This window comes from Astatotilapia calliptera, chromosome 11 (assembly GCF_900246225.1).
Source record: "Astatotilapia calliptera chromosome 11, fAstCal1.2, whole genome shotgun sequence".
Classification (NCBI taxonomy): domain Eukaryota; kingdom Metazoa; phylum Chordata; class Actinopteri; order Cichliformes; family Cichlidae; genus Astatotilapia; species Astatotilapia calliptera.
Window position 1 is genome coordinate 22,497,272 of NC_039312.1, and position 25,837 is coordinate 22,523,108.

Consider the following 25,837-nt stretch of genomic DNA (forward strand, 5'->3'; position numbering starts at 1 on the left):
TTTATTTGTCACGTACACAGTCATACACAGTACGATATGCAGTGAAATGCTTGGACAACTGCTCGTGACCTAAAGAAAACAAAAAAGGAAAAGGCTATGAATAAGATAGGAAATAAATATGAAAAATTAAAAAGGGTAAATTTTACTAGGAAGGAATAAAATATAAATTAAGGTTAAAAAGGAAAGAACTGTACAACACAAATTAGAATGAAGGGTAAATTTAACTGGGAAAGAATAAGATAAAATATATAAATTAAAGTTGAAAATAAAATAACTGTACAACAAAATACACAATACACAATATAGAACTATATAAGAATGTATGAAGAAATATAAATAAATATATACACAATAACAGCAGCTGTACAAGCAGGTGCAGAAGTGGAGAGGATCACCAAAAATCCTATCTAGGAGTTGAGGTGAGATCTGGTGACTGTGGAGGTCATAGTGTAACCTTATTCATTCTTTTACACTTGCTAAAGCATCTGTATTCTGAAGAGAAACATGTGCACCATCACTACTCCTTGAATTAATTTTGTTTCAGTATGACAAAATGACTTAAAAGCACTCATATGAAGTGTGGATTGATTTATTTAAATAATTAAATAGTAGTTCTGCTGGAAGTCTGGCTCCTCTGGTGCCATCCTGGAGGATGGTAAGGCCTCAGAAAGCAGCTGCTGTGATGCCTTTTGGATTCACATGGAAGTGCTGACAATCCAGGATAAATCAAGGATGTGGACGCCCAGACTCCACCTGTGCACCTCTGACATAGACCTGATCCTATTACAGTGGCATTAATAGCTCCGGATTGCCTTTTTTCAAACCTCTTGTTTGTCAGTCTTTCACAAAACTGAGGAATGTGAGGAGAACCCGAGCCAAACAATGCACAATATAGCTATACTAACACATCATTCAGCTAAGATTATGAAGCTCTTTCCTGAAATCTGTCTCAGCAGGTCGGTGACACCTTCTCCTAACCTCAAACTAAACCCATCTATGATGGGGAACAAAATTCACAATTCTCTCATTTTTAAAACCAAAGTTTGTCTACAGATCACAACTCAGTATGTCAGGAGAAATCACACTGTACTTTCTGTATGTAATAATAAAGTGTTTGATTGTGAACTGCAAATTTATTTTAATAAAAGCGATGGACAAGTGGTACGAAAATACAATGCAAAGTTAGCCCTGCCTGACCCTGTCTGCTCTCATGCACAAATATCTGAAAACCTCTGTGTTGCCCTCTGATTTGGATGACTTTAAAATTTATACTTTAAGATGTTAGAGTTACAGTGTGATACATGATGTTAAAGGATCTTTTAAGTTGTTCTGTTGCCATAAATTCTCAGTCTCACTGGTTGTCTGGAAGAAGCACCATGTAACTGATCCACCGAACTCCGGTTTCTGTTGTAAAAAAAAAAATTTAAAAAAAAAATTATTTAAAAATACAAAGCTTTTATATTTTTCCCCCTTCCCTGGTGTCTCCCCTGAAGCATAAAGCACCCCTGCATGTCAGTAAGTTTGTGTCTTTTGTCTCCTTTGCACCTCCCACCTGTCCTAAAGGGCCATCCTCCCCTCAGGGATGCCTGAGCTAATGGAACTTATTAACCCCACAGTGCTCCACTCAGGTGATTTAGCTTTATGGTCACATTGAAAGATAGTGGGTTACACAGAGGAGGTGTTTTTATTTATTTTTTGCAACTATAGTGTGATAAGTAACATAAACACCAGTAATTTTAGGCATGTAACTGGCGAATTGGATAGCAGTCTTCTTGTTTAACTCTCCATCAGATTTAATAAGAATAAACAAACATGCTGAATTACTCTAAAAAAATAAATAAATAAAAAACTGGACTAATTCTAACTTAAATTTAAATGACCGCAAAACAGTGAAAGCGTGATTTCCAGGTCTGACGTCACGGTTCAGTCCAGTTTCACTAAATCCTCTAATGTTTTTTGTTTGGAGCTGTGGCTAATGATTTCAAATGTGAACAAGAAAGCAAACAGTTAATAAAGGCTCCTCTATTCGCGTATTTACGGCAGACGGATCTTCCAATCCCGCAGCGCTCTCTCCTGCCTGCGGTCACAGCTTGTTGCCAGAACTTCAGTAACGCGGAGACGCCGGATTTCTTTCTTATTCATTCATGCTCTGCGGCTTTTTCTTCATTTATTTTACATTTATTATTGCAAAGCATCACGCTGAGGCGCACGTCCGGTGTTCTGTAGTCTTCTTCCAAATCCATCTGTCCTGATTTAGGCTGTTTTTTTTTTTCTGTGGATCGTCAGAGAGCACTGATCCATCAGCCGACGTTAAGACCTTTGGGCTTTAAGGATAAGATTCTTATTTATAAACAGTTATATAACCAAGTGAACGGGGCCATAGGCGTTTTACGCACACGCCGTTCCTGGATGTCAGATATTATCTATATTATAACAATATTCTGTTGTAGCAAGCCAGTTCCTGTCCGTGTTCATGCCAGATCTGCAGCGATTCAGTTTTCCATACCATAGCATGAATCCTTTGTTGGGGGCCAACGCGCATCTCCAACAGCATCCGCAGCAGAACCAGGCGCCCGGACACCCGGACTCTCCCTCAGGTCTCCTTCCCGACGCTGTTTTCGGTGCACCGGACGAGGCTTCCCTTCTGCTGGGTGAGCAGCCCGGCTCGGGGCCTGACTTCACCGCACCCTCGCAGTCTTCACCTTATCTCCATCACAGCAGCCACTATCAGCACCGCCCTGTGCCGCATCCCCCTGCTGCGATGGCTCTCAGAAACGACCTGGGCTCCAACATCAGCGTCCTCAAAACTCTCAACCTGCGCTTCAGATGCTTTTTGGCTAAAGTGCACGAATTAGAGCGCAGAAATAAGATTCTGGAGAAGCAGCTCCAGCAGGCGCTGGACGCCAACAAGGGCTGCAAAGGTGGATGCTGTGAGAACCAAGCGCACACCCAGGAGGTAAGCGTGCAGACGGGATTTGTCGGAACGATACAGCTTAGGCCCGGCTCCCTGCCCTTCCACAACACCAACAACTCGGCCAGGAGGCCTACGACACTGTTCACAACGCCTCTCGCGCCTGCCCTGCCACCTGCAGCCTCTGAAAACTCGAGTGCAACACAAACAAATGCCGCTTGCAACCCAGCCATCACCATCAGCCTATCCTCCCCCCTTGTGGACTCCCCGGGATCTGGCTCTAAAACGGGAACTAACAACAGCACAGGTCCGGGAGCCTCCACCAACCCTCCTCCACGGTTCCTTCCGGGCACAATCTGGTCTTACAACCACACCCGCAAGTTCGGCTCCGGTGCTGAGCGTCTGACCAGCCCAGGAGTATCCTGGGTGCACCCGGATGGAGTTGGTGTCCAGATTGACACCATCACCCCCGAGATAAGAGCCCTGTACAATGTCCTGGCTAAAGTGAAGAGGGAGAGAGATGAGTATAAACGCAGGTAAATGGACCAAACCTTTTATTGCAGTTCCTTCAGGGCTATTTAAAAAATAAATAAATCTTGTGATTGCTCTGTAGCTTTATTGAGTGTATGTAATGCTCTACTTTGGAGAAGTGAGCAGAACAGCTGCAGACCAGCTGTCTCCTGCTACACCACAGAGTCAGCACAAAAACTCTACATCGATCACTTCAAGCCTGGAACTGCATTCATCACATGACTAACCACAGAGGCAGGTGCTGCTGCTACAAATACACTAAAAAATATTAACACCTCAGGGGACAAACATGAAGTAGAATCGAGGTCAAAGCTTAGTGGTCGTCCTCTGTGCAGCCAAACATTTAGCTCAGTTTGTACACGTTTTATGGGTCAGATGCCAACATCAGTATCAGCTTTTAGAGTTACATATTAGCAAATATTATTTAAATAATACACATAAACACCCATTCTTTTATGTTTAAAGAGAAGATAATGTCTCATTGTTTATTATCTTTCCAAGAATGTGTTGTTGTAGATGTCCTTACACAAGTGCTGCAGACATTTATCTGAGTGTTTTTAAACTGTGGAGTCTGAGCTGGACAAACTGTGCGATGACACCATTTTCTAAAGAAAAAAAATGGCCCCATCTTTGTTTTTTTTGTCACATTATGTTCTGCAAGAAAATATTAGCAGGTTAGTATATTATTTGGATTTTATTAACATGTGGTCACTCATATGGAGAGCCATCATGTTTTATGCTGAAAGGCAGTAATGATTTTATCTAGAGAGAAGTTCAGAGAGGAAATGTGAAAATAGAATTCAGGATTGTATTTTTGGATATTATGTCGAGACTTATTACTTACAGCCTCATTTACCAACATTTAAGTGAACTAATTATTTATGGGAGATTTGGCTATGAGCCCCATTTCAAGTAAGAACCAATCTTTTATGTTGAACATTTACTGGTTGTAGCTTATCAACAATCAACTAAATATCTGAGGGTTTTGATGCAGAACAACAAGCATCAACTCTTATTCTGTGAAAGTGAGATGGATGAGTAGAAGAGGATTAACCGTTGCTGAGAATATGAGATCGTGTAATCCACAGTTGCTGCTGTGAGCTCATGCGACTTTATCTGATGACATCACCAGTTCAAATATGGATGCTTTGATCTCCATTTTAGAAAGACAGCTGTCTGTGTATGTGACCAATCACTTAATCGCTAATATGGAACAATGTGATTGGTCTTTTCTCCAGAAAGCTTAGCAATAACATCTAAAACTGCATAAATCCTGTTGTAAATTTGAAGTTTGTCCGACAGCTTTGGTGGATTGTGTATTATTTGTAATTATTTGTTAACTCCAAAAAGGTCCTTTGCGCATTCATCATTAAATTCCCTCAGATTATATCCAATTGAGCAGCCATGCATTCTTCACAGCGGAGATCCTGAGCACAGTATAGTGGGCTCTTTGTGTATGAAGCACATTGACGACTTTAACAATCCAGAGAGTGTGAGACAGATGAGACGCTTGCTTTCTCTGTCTGTAGAGACACTAGTGTGCGTCATTTCCCAGCCTGCTGTCCAGACATATATACATTTTATTTGTGAATTGAGGGGTTTCACACACTTTGTCCCTCTCAAAGTCTTTTCCTCCCCTAATGAGTTGTTTTGAGGGGTCTCTGCAGCCCCCTTCAGTCAGGACAAATGAGGACGTCACAAAATGTTTCTTCATGCGAAACTTATTCTCTCAGATTCAGGCTATTACATAGCTTTTAAAATATTAATACCATTTTATAATGTAATGCTTGTTATCTTATTTTTTATTATATCTGTTTACCTTTACTGCAACCTAAAGCAGCTTGTGGTGTATTTTAATTTTCAGACTTACCCTCCTCTAGCTCTCTGCACTGTTCTTTTATTTTTTTCAAGGACAACTGTCTCTCCCCCCGTTAACCTCCTTCTGTCACTGCCAAAAAACCCCTCTCTCTGCCAACCACACGCTCTAGCTCATATTTTCTTTCTCTTTTAAAACCGACACAGTCGCACCTTTTCTTCCTTTCTCACACTCTCTTCCTTCCACTGCGCACCGTCGTCCTCTCTACACTCCATACTGTATCTGCAATGCAGCATGCACTGCAAGATGTAACTGGTGGAGGGGGGCTTGGCTTGCAGAAGGAAGTGCCTCTCAGTTTTCTGTGCGCGCTCTCCTTACTGATCTAACAAGCACCTGCTATGACAACAACAACCCCTGTTTCATGACTCAGTTTATTTCAGATTTAGTATTCCCTGTAGGGATTCTTGTACTGCAGCATTCTGCATTTTAAACAGCTTTTTTATAAGAGGCTGCAGACTGCAGTGAGTGAAATTCCCCTTGTGGTATGAAATCACAGAAATTGTGATCACATACGCAGTAGTCTCTGCTCAGGCTTTTAAATGTGTTAAAGATCAGATTCACAGGCACAATGGTCTGAGATGCATCAGCGAGTTGGCCTGTGAGGGATCGGTGATTCACTCAGTCGAACACCTTTTTTATTATCTTTAATATAACTGCAGTAAACTGATTTTAGTGTGAGACTCAAACACTTATACTGAAATCTAGTTGTACTTTTTTGTGCAGATAAATGACAGCCTATCTATCACTTCTACCTCTTCTTAAAGTCAATAAAGAGTTCTTTTACTGATGGCATGAAGTTGGCTTTAATGTTAGTTGTAAGGTCTTGGGGTTGTTACAGCTTCACCTTTATCACAAACTACGCCACCGTCGAACTAAAACATAACATAAAATCCAATGAGATAGTAAGACGAGTGAATTAAAGACATAAAATGATCTATATAACATACAAACATACCTCGCTGGCTGACCCATGCTTTGAGGCAGAAATGAGCACTTTACAGATACTTTTAAGAAACAACTTTCTCTGAATTAAATTGGCTTCTCTTGCTTCAACTTGCCATGCTCACACATCAACATGGGCGTGCATCTCCCTCAGGTGCACCAGTGGAACCAAAATGCAGTACAATAGTTCCTACATGAGAATTTTCACAATAAATGACCTAATGGCATATAAAATATGCATAGTGCAAAACAAAATACATTAACTGAAAGTAAGGCAGTAAAACTATCTACTTAATTTGAGCGCTCCAAGTCTCATTCACACAGTACTTTTATCTGTGCCTAAGCATTTTTATCAAATATTTACACCCACACTAACTTGGGGTTCAGTATCTTACCCAAGGATACTTCAAGACATGGACAGGAAGAGCTGAGGATCAATTTACTGACCTTCCTGGACCATGTCCACCTTTAAGTCGGGGCGATCGTGGCTCAAGAGTTAGGAGTTCGCCTTGTAATCGGAAGGTTGCCGGTTCGAGCCCCGGCTTGGACAGTCTCGGTCGTTGTGTCCTTGGGCAAGACACTTCACCCGTTGCCTACTGGTGGTGGTCAGAGGGCCCGGTGGCGCCAGTGTCCGGCAGGGTGGCTGCAGCTACAATGTAGCATGCCATCACCAGTGTGTGAATGTGTGTGTGGATGACTGGATGTGTAAAGCGCTTTGGGGTCCTTAGGGACTAGTAAAGCGCTATATAAATACAGGCCATTTACCATTTAAAGAAAAAAAGATGTAATGTAAATTTTGATGATTTAGAAATTAAAAATTTGTTTATGGGACGGATTCCAGTGGAGATAGAAAATATTTTCAGGTTGTCTGTATCAGGACAACCATCCCATTCACTTATTATAAAATAACAATATTTCATACAGTAATTAAATTGGTGAAATTGATGAAGGGTCAAAGGTCAGCTTCACTGTAACAATGTAATACTCCGCAAAAACACTTTTCTGGCCATTAATCAACACCAAAACCAAGACGGTGACCATGTTTCACATTTAGTTTGAAACAAATTGGAGACTCCAAACAAACTGGAGATGCTAATACAGCTTTACTTACTTTTACTACATGTCTGGTCACACATATGCTAGTTATTTTAGGCATTTTGCCTGGAAACTGGGAAGACTGAGCAAAGGGCCTCAGGTCAGAGCTGAAGTCAGGCAACTGCATTTAACCCTGCAGCATGTGGTTGCCTTCTCAGCCTTTTATCTACACCAGCGCCTGTTAAAGTGTTACAGCACAGATTTAATTCCACTTTTAGGTAGGCGGTGCTCAGCAGTGAGTGCAGAGTAAATTGCTGCTGCTAAGCAACTTGTTATCCATCTCCTGTCGAAAGTGTGTTTTGTTTGGTTGATCCTTGATTGCTGAATTACTTGATGTAATGAATCATCAAGAATGTGATTGTTGCAGTTAGAGGTGCATTTTAAATGGACTTTTAGCCCCTTTAGCCTTTCAACTACCTGAATTAATTGATTCACAGGAGCATTGTCTGCTTTTATAAATGTCAAGAGCTGATGAAGACCTAATTTATGTTTTGTTCTTTGTCTCTGATCTCTGTATCCGAGAAGACATGAACTAGAAGATTATTAATGTCTTTCTTAAACTTATCTCTGTGTCTCCTAGATGGGAAGAGGAATACACTATGAGGATGGATCTGCAACAGAAGATTGCAGACTTACAGGAGGTAACATTATGTACCCTTTTTTTTGTCTGTTCTTGTATTTCTCAAGATGGGGGAACATAAATCTGTTTATATAGTCCCACTGTGGGGACTGAAAGTCTGGATATTATAAATGATTATATGTTATTATGAAGGCAGAGGTTAGATTTTGGCAAGTACCCGCAATAGTTGCTGTCAGGCAGTCCTCAGAAAACTGATGTGAGTTCTCTGAAGTGACAGAATTAACAAACATTCACACACACACACACGTCTTTAATACATATCCGTTCGCTTTAAATTTTTAATTCTATGCTGCATGACACGCTTTAGCTAAGGCTGCGCTGGCGTCTTTACAATAATGTTAAAGGTTAAATAGTTTCATGAAAGTGAGAGAAGTAGGGCGGATTAGTTTGGTTAAATATAGATTGTGCTGCAGCTGTTTGTTGATCTTGCCAAGCACATACCTCTTTCTCTGTGCTGGCAATGATTATTAGCTTCTTTAGCTGCTATCAATGAGTCATCCAATGCTAGTGCACTCTCTTTTAATTGATTAGCTTTTTTCCTGAAACCCCTTAACCATCCACTGCTAACAGTGCCAAAATGGATTTAAGGACATGAAAGTTGTATTTATATCTGCCTGTCGCCAACCATCAAATTGCAATTACTGTATTTCTTGCACTTGTGTCCTTATAAACACATTTCCCCACAATGAAACCATTCATTATGGCATAATTTAGTTTATATATAGCCAAAGTGAAATGCTGAAAAATTAAATGAATACTCAGTATGCTGTCTAACAGTTCTGGCTTGATTAGCATTAGTGTTTGATTGAAGTCTGCTTTTAGTCTACATGTAGACACATGTGATGAAGAGTAGCCGTGACATTCATCTTTTTTTGTGCAGTAACAGTTAAGAGCGAGAATATGAATACCACTGAGATGACAGATAAAGCCCCCAAAACGAATGCCTCCTACCCCCCAAATGTTGACTTCATGGCAAAGGTCTCATTCTAAGCCCAGTGGTTTCCTGTATATGTGTTTTTGAGCATGTGCCCCATTGCGAGGAATCTTTACCTGACCCAATTTGACAGGAAATACCACCGCACTTTAAGCCCACAAAAGGGTAAAAAAAATGCTTCTCGAGTATTGTAACTGCAGCACGTGTGAATAAATCAGCGGGGAGACTTTGAGGGTTACCATGATGTCAGACTCATTTAGAGCTTCCCAGAAGTGATTATGCATTTAGGATTTGAATGTGCTCTTTGCAGATAAAATCTTTTTGCACAATGTGACCCAAAAACTACAGTAAAGAGAGTTGTGGTTAAGTGCATTTGCTCATTATGACTTCTTTTGCGTGTGCAGGACCTGCAGGAGAGCGAAGGCTGCCAGGACGAGCTGGTTCGCAGGGTCCAGCATCTGAATACGGAGCTGGTTGTCTTCAAAGGGCTCCTGAGCAATGTAAGCTCATACATTCATATAATAATCACAAACAGTTTTAGCTCTTTACAGTAATCAGATGTCCCTCTGCATTCACTTGGTAGTTTGTCCTTATAAGCTGCTTTCACACTGAAGCCCTGAATTTTTTTTTAGACATCACCTGGATAAACGTGGCTGTGAGAACGCAAACATCCAACCCAACTCTTTAACCTGCCAACTCCATAGTGTAAAGTCTGCTGTCCAAATGCAACAATTTGTGCTGACGTGAGAGTACTGCAGGTTATAGTCCAGTGAATTCATAGCTAGCGAGTAGTCGTCATGGTTTCTGCATCCCGCACACTCTGCAGTACCTCCACGTAAACCAATCAGGAGATTTCCCGAGGAAGGATTCTCCAAGTCCATGTGTGAAACAGCTTGCTTTAGTTACAGCAGCGGTGCCCAACCTTGTAATTCTGTAACTTTATTAACAGCGTCCTACTGAAATGCGCCAACAACATTGAGAGTAACATCCTCTTCTCTGTCCCTTAATGCTCTCCGGTCGTTATGGTAATGCATAAATATTTCTTTCAAAATAAGACGCACAACTACAACGCGGGAAAAAGACCCAGGGAAACCGAGTTAACGATAAAACCCCCCCGAAAACCATAAATTTCACAACTGAGCCTCAACTCTCATGGTCTGGTACCAAATGACTGAGGATTGGTGACCCCTGAGTTTTCAGGGGTCTTATTTTCTATCTTTAGGGTGCTGTATAAGAAAATGGTGCTACTATTATGTCATAATCAGTCTTATTGGTACAGTTTTCCAGTGATGCTGAACAGTTCCCATATCCATCCTCTCTGTAGAATTTGTCAGATTTGGACAGCAAAATCCAGGAGAAAGCGATGAAGGTGGACATGGACATCTGCCGCAGGATCGACATCACTGCTCGCTTGTGCGATGTGGCCCAGCAGAGGAACTGTGAAGACGTCATCCAAATGTATCAGGTAAAACTGTTTAATCTCATCATCTCTGGTTCTTTTTTTATCTGCTTTTAGCAAGTGTCTACTTGTTAGTCTGATCCTCTAATCCCAAACTTTTCTGCAGGTTCCTAATAACCAACCATCGCTAAACTGCCGCCGTAAACAAACCCCTCTGTCCTTTAATGGGAGTGAGTGTGACGAGCCCGTCAGCACCTCCGAAAGTGACGGAGCAGTGGTTAAAGATGAGGAGCACTGTGGATCTGCTGCTAATCAGATCAATGAGGAGATGCAGAGGATGCTAAACCAGCTGTGAGTGGTCTGCAGATGTAATTACTGTAATCTGAGTCGTCTTTTCAGGCCATGTGCATTTGTATGTGTGCATTGATACTTTTTTAAAAAAAATTTTCAGGCGTGAATGTGAGTTTGAGGATGACTGTGACAGTCTAGCGTGGGAGGAGACTGAAGAGACGCTGCTGCTTTGGGAGGATTTCCCAGGATGCACTTTGCCTCCAGATCCCACCCACCCACCGGGAGAGGTAGGCAGCAGTCACACAAGTTTAAGACTGAGAGAACTCTCTGTGAAGATTTAAAGCTCAAAGTTGTTAGAAATATAGCTGTGGCTACCAGAGAGGAGCTAATTTATGAACATATAGAGGCTTCAAAAAAGCTGAAAAATTGAAAGATTTACCTTTAGCCATCGTTGTGGCATATTAAAAATACTAATTGCAAGGGATTATGACTGTCAGAAGTTACCCCATCATCACTGTTTTCTGCAAAACATTCACACAGCATAAACAAGCCTGTGTTTTACTGAAATCGACAGATATCTGTGGTCACCAGTTATAGACCTCACTTAGTAAGCTGACACATGCAGTCATGTGAGAAAGCACTTTTTCACAAGGCTCTATTCATTTCTGTGAAAAACTAAGTACACTGCCGCAGTGTTCCCAGAAGCTCAGAGCAAATTCACCCCAAGTGCTGACTGTGCAGTGCTCTGGCAGATTGCAACTACTTTTCAGACTCGACAGGCCACATTTAGCATATTAAATGTTCAAGTTCATGACAGTACCATTAAAAAAAAGACTCAACAAGTATGGCTTGTTTGTAAGGGTTACCAGGAGAAAGCCTATTCTCTTTAACCATTGTAGCACAGCTTGGTTTTGCAAAGTTGAATCAGAACAAACCACAAGACTTCTGGAACAGTGGGGTGGGGGGTGACATGAACTTGTTTTGCAGCTATAGGAGCTGGGCACCTTGCAGTTACTGAGTCGACCATAAGCTCCTCTGCATACCAACGTATTCTAGAGTCAAATCTGGCCATCTGTCTGACAGCTGAAGCTTGGCCCAAACTGGGTCATCCAGCAGGACATGTACAGCAGCAAATCTGTAAAATCAAAGTCTAAAGGTGGCGCAATCAAAGTCCAGACCTCAACCAGACTCAGGTCTGGGATGTTAGACACTTGTGCATAAACAAGTGCCCTCAAACCTCAATAAACTGAAGCAACACTTTGAAGAAGAGTGGGCTAAAATTCCCCCAAAGGGACATGAGAGACAGAATGTCATATAGAAAACAATTACTTAAGGTTATTTGTGCTAAAGGTGGTCATCCAGTCTGCTCATTCACACGAGGTACTTTGTTTTTCACAGGGCTGTGCAGTTCTTTCTTTTTGTTTTTCACGTGACCGTAAATGTCGATCTTTCTGAAAGACGGAACAATTTTCATTACTATATGTTGGCATCTCATCATCCTTTCAGGTTTCAGTGAAATTGAGTTTCTGAATTGTCGTGCACCTGCAAAAGGTGCAGGGAAAACAAAAAAAAACGAAACACAGATAACATCACAAGACAACCCACTCACCCCACCTGCATTTCAGTCCGCCTGTGTAGCACCCGTGTACTGCAGGTGCCGACTAATTAACACGATTGGCAGCACCTGGGCCCAGTGTGCTCTACAAACGCCCTCAGAGCTCAGCTGCCAGCGTGGCTTTCCTCTCCAGAGACACTTCTGAGATTTTGGTTGTATCTTGGTTTGTTGCATGGCACGAGACAACATTGCATATGCCGTTTCCTCACTCACGCACTCTCTCACACTGCTGGCAATACTGAATACACATCCCATGGCTAGTTTAAGTTCTTTCTTTGGTTCTTTAGTTTAAAAATAAACTGTTTCTTTAATTGGCACATGTGTGCTTCTCTATTTTTGTCATTGTCGCAAAAACAGAGAGCATGGCTAATTACTAAATTCTCTCAGCCATGTCTCAGATGTTCATCCTGAGTGAATGCAGTTATAAAGAGACATCTGACATCTATTGTTACTTTAAAAAAAACGTTTCAGAATTTCAGCTTAAACACTGTTTAAGTCACTGCATAAAGGAGTTTTATAAAGTAGAGGAAGCGCACTGTAATTTCTAAGTGCACATGGTTTGATATTATTGCTTCAGATTTCAAAGAAGCTTTTGTTTGTGTGGTTATAAGTGGACTTTATCCAGAACAGTAGGCAGAGTGGAGTCCTTCAAAGCTCAGTCTGCTGCCCTTCGGTGCTCTGCTGTGGCCGGGCCAATTCAGGCAACAAAACAACACTCGCACAAATCCAGCCTGTATTTAGCGTACATGGTGTTTGTTTCCAAGAAATGCATGTAGGTATTTGTTTTCATTTACCAGCTGTGTGCGCTTTGAAAAGTCTGCTCTTTCTCCCGTGGGAAATAAGTCAGTGAAATGTGAGCTGATGGGAGCACTGCAACAGCTGTGCTTTGATGGTTCTATGTCTGCGGTGATGTCTGATGATGCACACGTTAAACCGATTATAACTACCTTTCATCGCATGTAAATTTCCATGTCCGTGTTTGTCTTCAGCAGGAGGACTGTCTGGAAAAGGTGATTAATGACACCGAATGTCTTTTCAAATCTCGAGAGAAGGAATACCAAGAGACCATTGACCAAATTGAGGTCAGACGCTTGCTCTGTACTTTTATATGTTAAATAACTTCCTTCATCCTACATGCTGGCAGTTTGTTCTTTCATTTTTGCTGCATGCATTATGTCTCCTGCACTGTTTTTTGTGTCTTGCATTCACAAGACAATATGATGTCTAAATAATGACATTAAGTGAAATACTATTACTATGCTTTGTTTTAAAGGGGCAGTAGCCTGCCTTGCTGAATTTAATCTTTAAAGTACTTTAAAGGCCTTTCTTTACATCTTTCATACATTTTAGATGAGTTTATGTAAGCCTGAGCAGTTTGGCTGCACATAGTCAGGGGGTTGTTCAAGAAAGCAGGTTTAACAAACTCTGAGTCTAACTCTAAACTTTGACAGATAGTTTCTCAGACATTGACTAAGCCTACTTCCAGGCTAGAAAAGAAAAATTAAATGAAGGGCTTCAGTGAAAACAGGTTGTAGTCGAGGACTAACTAAGCTCTGTCCTTGTCTTATAAACCAGCCATGGGTTTGTTTACTGTGAGAGAGGAAACGCTGGTCAGAGTATGTTTAGACTGAGCTTAAATGTGACTTACTATGTAATAAAGCTGTGATCCTTCCAATTTTTTACATTTGATTATTAAATTCCAGCTATAACTTGACAGAAACCACATCCGTCAAACTTTGCCTTTTTGACTATCGCACCGAAATCAGCGACTAAACCAAACAAGCTATCCACAAGGCTCTAAACACCATCAGTAACTTTAAGGAGTTGAGTGTGTGAAAATATTTAAACATGAATTGGTGCCAGAACACATTCAGAATGTCTGCAGTCTGAGTTTAAAAACTCACTTTAAACTGCAGGCTACAACTTCAGTTCAGTTGTAGCCTGAAGATTTTCACAATAACTAGTGACTGATTTTTGAATGAGCGATTATACAAGTGCTCATGTTAAACAAAAGAAATAGCAAACGTTCACGTAACGGGAGTCTGTTTGCAAAGGCATGCACTTATTTTTTCACATTTGTTTTGATATTCTCTGCATGGGTGAGGAAGTGAGACCGAGACTCTGTTAGATTGCTGTTGATTGCATGCGTATGTATTCTTGGAGTGATTTAGTCTAACTCTCAGTTTTCTGACTGTAGCTGGAATTGGCCACAGCTAAGAGCGACATGAACCGACACCTGCACGAGTACATGGAGATGTGCTCGATGAAGAGAGGCCTGGATGTTCAGATGGAGACCTGCAGGAGACTCATCACACAGAGCGAAGACAGGTACACACGCACATAAACACACACTTGATGTTGATTTTATTGATCTATTTAGCTTCCTTTAAAAAAAAAAACTATTCGAGCAGTTTCAGTGTATACAGCATATCTAATTTATATTGTATTTAAAATAAACATTTATTAAATGGGTTATAAAACATTACAGTATAGGTGTATTCAGCTTTAATTATGTGTATCTAGTAAAGTTATTATTATAATCCACTTTTGTCAAAATGCATTATATTATTTCAACTTTCTTTATTTTGATTTGTTACCTGTTTATACACCTGATACACATGATAGACATGGTTATTACTTAGTTATGACTACACTATTTACTATATGTTTATTTAGCTTTAAATATAAATAAGCTTTATGCTTAACTGGCTGGACTTTATTACCTGAAAATCTATGCCAACTGTCTCCATTTACCTAAAAGCCGTAATATTTATCCATCTGAAAATATCGCACTTTATATCAAAACCTTTAATGAAAATTATAGCGAACCACCGAACCCACAGGTAGAGCGAGTTTAGTTTCTACTGGAAAAAATGGTGCATTTCTCTTTCTGCCCCTCTCAGTCCGTCTGCTGTGCCTCCACCCGCTGAGGAGAGTGAAGCGAGAGAAAACGACAAGCCGTCGGTATCTCCACCTTCTTCCTCGAGCAATGGGAGAACATGACACATGCTCACTCCAGCGTTAACAGCGGCTGTGGTCACACGATCTCAAGTGCATCCATGACCACACCGATACAATGGGCGCTGACTACGTGACTACGGCAACACCATGTTTACGTACTTGTTTGACGAGTCATTTCTTTTTCTGGACACTTTGGAAAGTGAGATGGAACTGACTGAGCGAGGAAGTCTGTCATTGTGCTTCATTTTGTGACGATTCAGTAGGTTGAAGGACCTAGGGTCAGCTGACTGTAAGTGTGGTTACAGGAAGACATAGCATGACTTATTCATTCTACACAAACGGACACGAGCTAAAATAAGGATAAACAAGGATAATGTAAGCGTCATAAACTCCTCTCTGATCTGCTTTTATGGTCACTGAAGCTCTAAAAGTTAAAGTCACATTTACAGGAATATTTCCAGGAAACAATGAAGCTTCAGTCTTAAAATAATATAACACAGAATTTTTGAATTTGAATCTTTATCCACACATGTAGGTTTAATAAAAAGCCGCGAGAGAGCATTTTAGTGGCTTGCAGCTGCATTAACTGTTCACCATATCTCTTGTATAAACGATAATAGAATCACAGGCAAAGCAAACCTGAGGCAATAAATGAAAAGTTAAAGATACAGAAGAAAATCAGAAAAACGCAAACATTATGTGCATTTTTACTGGAGCAACAGAGTTGAGTCTTTGACTACCAACAGGCCTCCTTCCAATAAAGTGAGGTGTTTTCTGGATAACAAGGGAAATGTATGTAAAAACCTTAAAACTTCAAGTCATTTCAAAGTGATTTGAAAAAATAACTAAAATCCTGAGAAGTTGCTCTTCAGATCTGTGGTGTTTTGTGTTCCTAAGCCTTAAATCAGATGATATAAGAGTTGCTTTCTATTCTTCTCCTGAAGCCCTTGATCAAATATAACAGGAGTTAATTGGGAAAGTTGAATGTCACTCCTCTCACTCGGATGCCTCCAGTTCAGAAAGTGTACATGTGTTCGCTTTGAGGACCACATTGTTTGTGGGCCTCAAAATGGCAGTAATATGTTGGCTATAAGTTAAACTGTGGGCCTCCTGGCAGATTTTTCATCAGGATTTTTATGACAAATTCTTAAATATTTTGAAAAAACGTAAACATTTGTAGTAGTCGTCTGACCACTGAGCTGGTCGATTTGGTGCAAGAAGACTGTTTCTATAATGATGTGGGAGAAGATATGCATTGACAAAGAACAATTATACAGAATTTAGTCAAGGATAACATGGCAAAAGCAAACAGTCCAAACAATGAAATCAAGATTTTGGCCTCCGTAACCTGCGAGCTACATCTGTGACACAGCAGAGGCTGATTTGTTCCTTGATTCGTTTGGACACATTCGTTTACCCTAAATCTGTAAATAAACGGTCGAATTAGCTTATATTTCCTGTGCAGGTGCAGAAACTTTTAACAATAATACAACATAGTCACCGTAGTAAGTCGCATGTCTATATCACCATCGTTTTGGTGTCAGCCTTAAGCAGACCAAACCACCCTGCTGTTCACAGAGAGTTCACACATTGATCATCTTGACGATGTTGGAGCTCCAATCATTTCATATGAGTCACATCTGAAATCCCACAAACACCGTAGTCTGCTTTGAACTTTGTAGTTTTCGGGAAAGGTGAGGGAGCAATGACCACAGTGTTGGGAGGTTGTTTTTTAGTTTTGAACGTAACCGTAGTCTCTGTCTGTTGCACTTCAAAGACCAACTAAAGTACTGGATGATAGAGTCACTCAAGGGTCATGTAAGTGTTGTTAATAATCTTTATTTTTTTTAGCAGTAATGCTTATTATTATAGATTAGAGTGAAGGCTGTATCTTTGAGTAAAGCTGCATGGTTGAGCAGAATCACTTTGAGGATAGTGGAAAAACAAAAAGGCTGTCATGTAATAATGTAAGTTAGTCACCGAGTGCCAAAATAATATTTAGATTGTGAATCAACAGGAAATTGCTTAAAAAAAGACTAAACATAGCTGCTGAAGCTATTTCACCAAGGTGCTTGATGTATAGAAGTGAACCTACGTTTTGCACATAGAAAAGAAGAGCAAAGCAAAACTGTACCATAAGAAACAATCAGTAGTCTAACCTGAAAAACAAAATATGCTGACCTGCTGAAAATGGATGATTTGTTCTATTTAGTTTTCCTTTCCTTATGAAAAAACATGTCGTTGGTGAACGCATCACATACCTCATTTTTACTTTAGTTATGTCTATTGGCATATTTAACCTACATGTTCCTTCGTAGGAAAACACATACAGCGCACAGCTGTCAGGTGGACGCCCCCTCCATCACAACTCTATTATCAGACACTGTTTTAAATGGTGTTGTTTCTTCTGTGTAGATGAACCAGGTGAAATAACTTGTTTCAGCAGTAGGGTGCAGTTTAGCTCATGCATGTGTTGCAGTTGTAATCAGCTGAGCGCCATTCTGAAAAGATCAGGCGTCGGGTGCATTGTTAAAGGCATAAAACACCGTCTCTCTTTGTACCGTTACACTTTAACGCACTGAGTGAATTTATGTGTATGCATGTGCCAGTGTGTATGTTTATGGGCCTTCTGTCTGACCAGCGAGTGTTTTTAAGAAGACTCTTACCGGGGTAGATGCACAACATTAAGAAGGATCAAACTGTAAAATCTCATATTGTCTCAAGCAGTTCAACGCCAACAAAATGACTTTTGTGTTTTCATGGTGACCACGTGAAAAATTCAGAATCTGATGATCATCTAGGTTTTCTTTCCCAGTTACGCTGTTTCTTTATGAGTGTATGCCAAGTAAAGTCAGTGTAAAAATATCTCAGTTCAGGAAGATGAACGGAAATGCAAATGCTTTTGTGAAATGATGGCTTTGATATTATATGCATAACAGAAATATAGCTTTGAATATATATTCGTGTTTAAAGAACAGAGCTGAATGAAGACTCCACGGTGGAAATGATGGCAGATGAGAGCAAAAGAGTTTTTGTTTTCTGTCTTCACACAACAGAAAAACTTATTTACCAAATTTTTTAAAGAAAATTATTCCACAGAGTCAGAACTATTGATCTAAAATCCAAATGTGTGACTTTGCAGCTTTAAACATCAAGAAAAAGTAACTTTGGCTGGAAAAGGCTTCACTGCAGAGCTGCTGTATGTAATATGTCGAGAGACGCTGGATGAATGAATAAAAGATGCAACTGAGCAACAAGGCGTGCAGTTTTTTCCCTGTATTAAGTTCAACAGTTTTTTTCTAACAGTTATCTGAAGGCACTTTATACCAAGATAAAGACCCTGAAGCATTACAGATAAAAAAAAAATGAAAGAGAGAATCATCCAAATCTCGTTAAGTAACCACTTCATGAAATTTTGGAGAAAGACAAACTCTCTCTCTTTACTCTTCCTATCCATCTTAACATTAAACTCAAAACCTAAAAGAAGTGTTCCTCTGTTAACACCTTTATCCTTTATACTTGATTATCCTTATTTCAAATTTTACATTTTACATGGAAAAACAGGGATTTTTTCCAGGACTTCAATTTGGAAATATAAAGCGCTTAAAACACTTTAAAACCTACAAATATTTAACATGGAAAATGTTGCCATATTAATATATAATCAACTCAACAATTGGCTTACAGCTAAATTAAACAGTAAAAGAAAAACAAATGTACTTAAATATGTTTGTGAAGGTTTCCAGACTTGATGCATAAATGTTAGTCAGTTTTAGCAGGCTGGTAGGGGTCGGAGTGTGGGAAGCAGCAATATGTAACCAGGTAAAGAAAGAATAACACAGATGTTCAGCAAGATGACAGAGAAAGATACAAAAAGACAAAAGGGTGGGGCACACTTTGAGGAAATTAGCAAAAACAACAGAAGTTGAACAACAGGAACATGATACTGAAGGAAAAGATTTCCTTTTTCCTTTTAATTTTGACATTTATTGTTTTATTGTAATAACCTTTATTTGTGATATTAACTTGGTAGTTGCGTTAGCTTTTATAGATTTTGATCCTTGGCCTTTTCGCAGTAGTGTTCACATCTGTCCACAGAATGGGATTGGTGCAATACTCTGTGGCCCTCCTGATGTTATCCACACAGTTGGTGCTCAGCTTTCCCACAGTAAGACTTTTTTTCTTTAACCCAGTCGCCTTAATTATTGCATACACTTTTATCAAATAAGAAAAATAGTTGACATGAGTGAATGTGGCATGGATGATGAGTTAATGAGGACTTTTTCATTTTAGTGATTTATATCTATCTGTGTTGACAGCCACAGAACACCTACAACGTTGGTGGGAGAGAGTGTAAATATTGTCCTGCAGGTAGGAAATGTGTGATAACTTGATGTGAGCTTCTATTAATATTTTTAAAATTCTGTTCATCAGTTTACATTTACTCAGAAATATGAATCTCGTTTAGGTACCGTGGTGTGAAGTATGGTTCTTTCTTGTCTGTGTGTTGTTTTGATTTTCTGCATTGATGAAAAATGACGCAGGCTGAGTTCGTGCAGTATGACCACATCCTTCACCGATACTCACTCCGAGTCAGCAAGTCTTTCCTCTTGTTTTTTCTGTTCTCACAGGTATGTATCAGAGTGATTGTACAACATGTGAACACTGTCCTGCTGGAAGTTACACAACTGACTTGAACTATGAAGATGAATGCCATCTCTGCTTTGGAGACTGCAACCCTAGTAAAGAAAGTTTTCATTTCCACCTTTAATGATTTCATCAGGATTTTGATATACCCGTGATCTCTGGGTTTCTATAAAAAGCTGATAAACCATTAATAGTAACTCCACATGTACTGTGATGACTACTCCATATAATAATCTCTATTTCACTCTTTCTCAGAGTTGCATCTTAAAGTGGTTCAGAACTGCACCAGTACGTCTGATATTAAATGTGACTGCGAGGATGGTTTTAGATGCATCAGGTGGGCCCATGACAAAAAGAACTGCTTGTCTTGTGAGAAGATGCCAGACCCAACCCCAACCAGTAAGTACCGAGAAGAACACTTTGAATTCTCATGTCAGATAAGCTCAAACCAACAGTGGGCAAAATGACCAGTGTCAAAGCAAACAACTTTACCGCAGCCATTAAAAAACAAAAGAAAAAAAATAGCTGACAGGATATGTAATCTTAGCTCTGGCTCCCGTTATTATCAGATCATTCTGAGAACAGGTTCCTCTCAAGTTGCCATGAATATGCAAAACTTGTCTAATATGAACAGGTTTGAAAATATTCCTGGAAATCTTTATGCTCTCTAAAAAATGCAATGCCATCAAGCTGACATGAAAGTGTCACAAAGGAAATGCTTTTCTATGTTCTAGAGTACTCTTTATAATAATCTCTATTTCACTCTTTCTCAGAGTTTCATTTTAAAGTGGTTCAGAACTACACCAGTACGTCTGATATGAAATGTGACTGCGAGGATGGTTTTAGATGCATCAGGTGGACCCAAGAGGGAAACTGAGTGTCTCGTGAGAAGATGCCAAACAACTAAAATACAAATGCTTTAGTGAAATCAGTGTATGATTCCTGCAATGTTGTAAGCATGAAAGTGTGTTTAAAGAGCTCAATGAAGTCTGTCCACAGTTACACACTAAAAAGAAAAAGCAAAAACTTTTGTTAAGCCACAGAAATCTGTTTGCTTTATTTAGCTTTTTAGGGGAAATGATGGCAGAGAAAAGGCAAAAGTGTTTTTGATTTCTGTCTTCCCACATCATGAAGCCCTACTTCAAAATATTTTTAGTTTAGAAAATTTCACCACACAATCTGATGACAATCGTGTACAACTCCAAATGTTTGACTTCACTGCTTTAAACATTAGGAAAAAGTAATTGTGGCCAAAAAGCGTCACTGCAGAGCGGCTGCATGCAATATGTCAAGAAAGCTGAATGAATAAAAGATGCAAATGAGCAAAAACAACACGCGCAGTTATTATTTGTAAAAACCAACATTTCCCTGTATTACAATCAGATGAGTTTTAAATATGGTCAAACACCAACAACAGTCATCTGGAGGCACTTTAATTCAAGATAAACACCTTACAATATTATAAATAGAAAGCCAAATACACAGTCATCCTTTTGATGATTTTAACAATATTTAGAAGAAGAAAACACCCGTGTCATGAACAGGGCACGTGGCAGGCAGAAACATTCCACTGTGTTGACACTTTTACAGATTACCCTTAATACAAATTTTAGACGACAGTGTAAAGATGCCAGGCAATTTTCTATCAGAGTGACTGATCACTGCACGACAAATGCTCTTTATCAATCAGTCTAAAACTTCATACAGATACGTTTTATTTAAATAGTTATCGTGACAATAAGCTATTGTATTTATTTCATAACCCGACACCTTTCTTACCGTCCAAAGTTTTAAATAGATGCAGACTGTCAAGTGATTTATCTGTGATGACTAATTATGAACACTCATCTAACAGGGTAATAATGCAAACTTCTGCATATTACCACACTCCTATATTTTTTTTATACTGAATGAGGAAATGAAGACGAAAGAAATGAAGAAATGAAGTTTGTTCAGTTTGTTGAAGAAAACCCATCACCCAGTAGGTTAGCTTCACACAGCTTGTTACTCCAGTGACTCATCTGAGTTTCTGTGGTTTCAGTAAACCTGCTTTTTCTTACACACTCAATAAATAACAATTTGAATGAACGTAATAAAATCATGGAAAGGATTCCCACGTGATTAGCATTACGCAATTTTGTTGGTCCAGCTTAAGGTACTTGAGCTGGACCAACTTAGTTGGTTCATCATCAATTCATCCAACTTTTGCAGTTGATTCCAACTTAAATCAATTGACTTACTGCTAATAGAAAAACATTTATTAATGTGGAAATCCGTTCCATGATTGTTTTAAGTTCATTTAAAGACTTATACTTTGGTGTGGTGAGCATTTCGCCAGTCTCACACAGCGAGACAGACAACCAGCACAGGTAATCAAGATTCACCATCATCAATTCACCTGACGCAGTGGTTCCCAAGCTTTTTTTGCTGGGCCCCCCTTGTTTTACAAGAAAAATGTTCGCGCCCTCCCCCCTTCTCGCGCGTGCACGCGCGCACGCACTAACACATCCTCCAACCACACACACCCAGCAGAGTGAAGCTGACCCCCCACCCACTTGAAACGTAAAGGCAAATAGGCGGAGCGGTTAGTGCTACGTTTTTCCGAGATATTAAACTTTATTTTATAGGTCATTCAAAGGTCACCATCCCCCCAGACTGCTCCAAAACGGGCCAAAATGGTCTACTTTTTTAGTGCTACGTTTGTGCTGATTTGTGCAGGTAAAATTAGCGTTTGTGCTGCTTCTGTTTTAAAGATATTAATGAAAATGTAAAGGTCAACCAGCCCCCCCCCACATTACCCAAATCCAACAAAAGTGGTATCAAACGTTTGTGCTACGTTTGTGCTGGTTTGTGCTGCAAAGATTTTCGTTTGTGCTGCTATCATTTTAAAGATATTAATAACAATTTCTAGAGGTCATCAGAGGTCAACCAGCCCCCCCACATTAATTAAATCAAACAAAATGGGTGTCAATCAACTGTGCTACGTTTGTGCTGGTTTGTGCTGCTAAAATTTTCGTTTGTGCTGCTTCTGTTTTAAAGATATTAATGAAAATGTAAAGGTCAAAAGGTCAACCAGCCCCCCCACATTACCCAAATCCAACAAAAGTGGTATCAAACGTTTGTGCTACGTTTGTGCTGGTTTGTGCTGCAGAAATTTTTGTTTGTGCCGTTATTATTTTAAAGATATTAACAAAAATTTCTAGAGGTCAACCAGCCCCCCCATATTAATGGAATCAAACAAAATGGATGTCAAACGTTTGTGCTGGTTTGTGCTGCAAAAATGTTTGTTTGTGCTGCTAACATTTTAAAATGTTTAATAAAATAACGTCTTGATGCGTGCTTAATCATCCAGGTAAGTAAATCCCAAAAGGTTGATTCTGTTCATCTGGACATTTTCAGTTGGAGAAACGTTTCGTCACTCATCCAAGTGGCTTCTTCAGTCTCAGCTGACTGTAGGTTTCCCCAACCTTATAAACACCCGTGAGTGAAGTTGCCCCCCCTACCTTCTTCAAATCGAACAAAATTGATGTCAAATATTTGTCCTGCAAATTATTTTGTTTGTGCAGGTTATGTTTCCCTAATTTTATAAACAGTACATGTACAGTGAGAGAGAGATGTTACATCTGTCTTCACTTGCATCCCAGTCATAGAAGCGTTGGAGGTCGTTCATAAGAGATTACAGGATCATCCCAACCTCAGCAACAGGACCACTCTCAGCACTGATCAGTTGTGTTTGCTTTTGGAACTGTCTTAATTCCACCTATTTTGCATAAGGGTCAGTACAGGCAGAAATCTAGGTGTGCCATGGGTTCCCACAGGCCCCTGGTCAAAGTCACCAAACCAGTTCGTAAGCAGGTACAGGTGTGGCCAGAAGGGTCCTCAGAGGCACTGCTTTTCCACCACAGGCCGCCACACACGACAACACCACAGACTTTCAGGAATATACAGAAACTGTCACTGCCTACATCCCAAAATGCATCGATGATGTCACAGAGACCAGGACTATCACTGTCTGGGCCAATCAGAAACCATGGCTCACAGGTCAGGTTTAAATGCTCCTAAAGTTGAAAAATGCAAGCCTTCAGAGCCGGGAATTAGGTGAGTCTAAGAACAGCAAGGGCAAACCTGTCACGTGGCATCAGCTACAGCAAAGCTTCAGCGACAGCATCGATACTTGGAGGCAGTGGCAAGGAATACAAACCATCACAGACTACAAGCCCACTCTACAGACCGTGGTGACACAATCCCCAGACAGTGTGTGGAGATCCCTCCACCATCATTACTGAACCCAAGAAGTCATCTATCTCCTGCTTTAAGGACTACCGTCCTGTCAAACTCACCTCCATCATTATTAAGTTAAGTGCTTTGAACGGTTAGTCATGCATCAAATCAAATTATTGCTTTCCCCCAACCTGGATCCATTTCAGTTCGCATACCGGTCAAAACGCTCAACCGATGATGGAATTTCAACTGCCCCTCACTCAGCCCTCACACATCTGAACACTAGAGACTCATATGTCAGAGTGCTGTTCATAGACTTCAGTTCAGCATTCAACACCATCATTCCCCAGCAACTCATTCACAAACTGGATCTGCTGGGGATCAGCACCTTGCTGTATAACGGGCTGCTAGATTTCTTGACAGGAAGACAGCAGACAGTACGGGTCAACAGCAACACCTCCAGCCCAAGAACACGGAATACGGGGGCTACCCAAGGATGTGTGTTGAGCTCCCTTCTCTTCACTCTGCTGACCCACGACGAGATCTACTACAGGGGTGAAGTTAACCATCTGCCAGAGTGGTACAGCAACAACAACCTGTCCCTGAATGTGGAGAAGACCAACAGTGACTCTACTTCCTCTGCAAACTGAGAAGCACAAGAGATTCAACCCCCATTATGAGCACCTTTTATAGAGGCACAGTTGAGAGTATCCTCACCAGCTGCATCACTGTGTGGTATGACTCCTGCATTGGGTTCTGCAGGAAAAAATGACAACGGGTAGTGAGAGCAGCCGAGAGCATTGTGGGGACCTCTCTTGCCTCCCTCCCCAGGAGATCTACTGCACCTGCCTCATCTGGAAGGTCGTCTCCATTACAGGTGACTCCACTCATCCCTTCAACAGCGTCTTCAGTTTGCTGCCATCAGGAAGGATACTGAAGAGCCTCCGGGGCAGAACCAGCAGACTGAGAGACAGCTTCGTCCATCGGGCTGTCAGGATGCTGACCATCTCTGGATCGAGAAGGGGGGCCCAAGGGTACATCTTTCGCCATCCTACAATGCTGTGATTGTAGCCATTCCCCACTTTCTGTGAATGGTACTCATGGCCATTGATCAATAGGCTTTGATTAGTTGTCATTGATCAATGGTCATAAGAATTTGCATACTAACAATCATGGAATTAACCCCCCGGCACATTGTTCATTCAGTGGCGCTAGTTTCCTTCACTATGCAAATGTACTGTTTATATGGTTGGGGAAACCTACAGTCAGCTGAGACTGAAGAAGCCACTTGGATGAGTGACGAAACGTTTCTCCAACTGAAAATGTCCAGATGAACAGAATCAACCTTTTGGGATTTACTTACCTGGATGATTAAGCACGCATCAAGACGTTATTTTATTAAACATTTTAAAATGTTAGCAGCACAAACAAACATTTTTGCAGCACAAACCAGCACAAACGTTTGACATCCATTTTGTTTGATTCCATTAATATGGGGGGGCTGGTTGACCTCTAGAAATTTTTGTTAATATCTTTAAAATAATAACGGCACAAACAAAAATTTCTGCAGCACAAACCAGCACAAATGTAGCACAAACGTTTGATACCACTTTTGTTGGATTTGGGTAATGTGGGGGGGCTGGTTGACCTTTACATTTTCATTAATATCTTTAAAACAGAAGCAGCACAAACGCTAATTTTACCTGCACAAACCAGCACAAACGTAGCACTAAAAAAGTAGACCATTTTGGCCCGTTTTGGAGCAGTCTGGGGG

General features: G+C 40.4%; 1 protein-coding gene across 5 annotated transcripts; it reads left to right on the forward strand.

Moving 5' to 3' along the window:
* The first annotated feature begins 336 nt into the window (after positions 1-336).
* Positions 337-21,174, forward strand: iffo1b (intermediate filament family orphan 1b). 5 transcript variants are annotated; one of them, XR_003273830.1, is made up of 14 exons: positions 337-3,447; positions 7,936-7,996; positions 9,334-9,429; positions 10,254-10,394; positions 10,495-10,679; positions 10,780-10,906; positions 13,224-13,316; positions 14,432-14,562; positions 15,138-17,013; positions 19,272-19,363; positions 19,515-19,566; positions 19,827-19,937; positions 20,098-20,241; positions 20,616-21,174. XR_003273830.1 is itself a non-coding variant. In XM_026184498.1 (9 exons), the coding sequence occupies exons 1-9, from the start codon at positions 2,474-2,476 to the stop codon at positions 15,235-15,237; spliced, it is 1,908 nt and encodes a 635-aa protein (XP_026040283.1). In that variant the 5' UTR covers positions 337-2,473; the 3' UTR covers positions 15,238-18,446. The 5 variants fall into 5 exon arrangements, 1 of the variants encoding a protein (XP_026040283.1); XR_003273829.1 differs by having other exon boundaries at positions 19,294-19,363; XR_003273832.1 differs by having other exon boundaries at positions 13,227-13,316; positions 19,294-19,363.
* Positions 21,175-25,837: the final 4,663 nt, after the last annotated feature.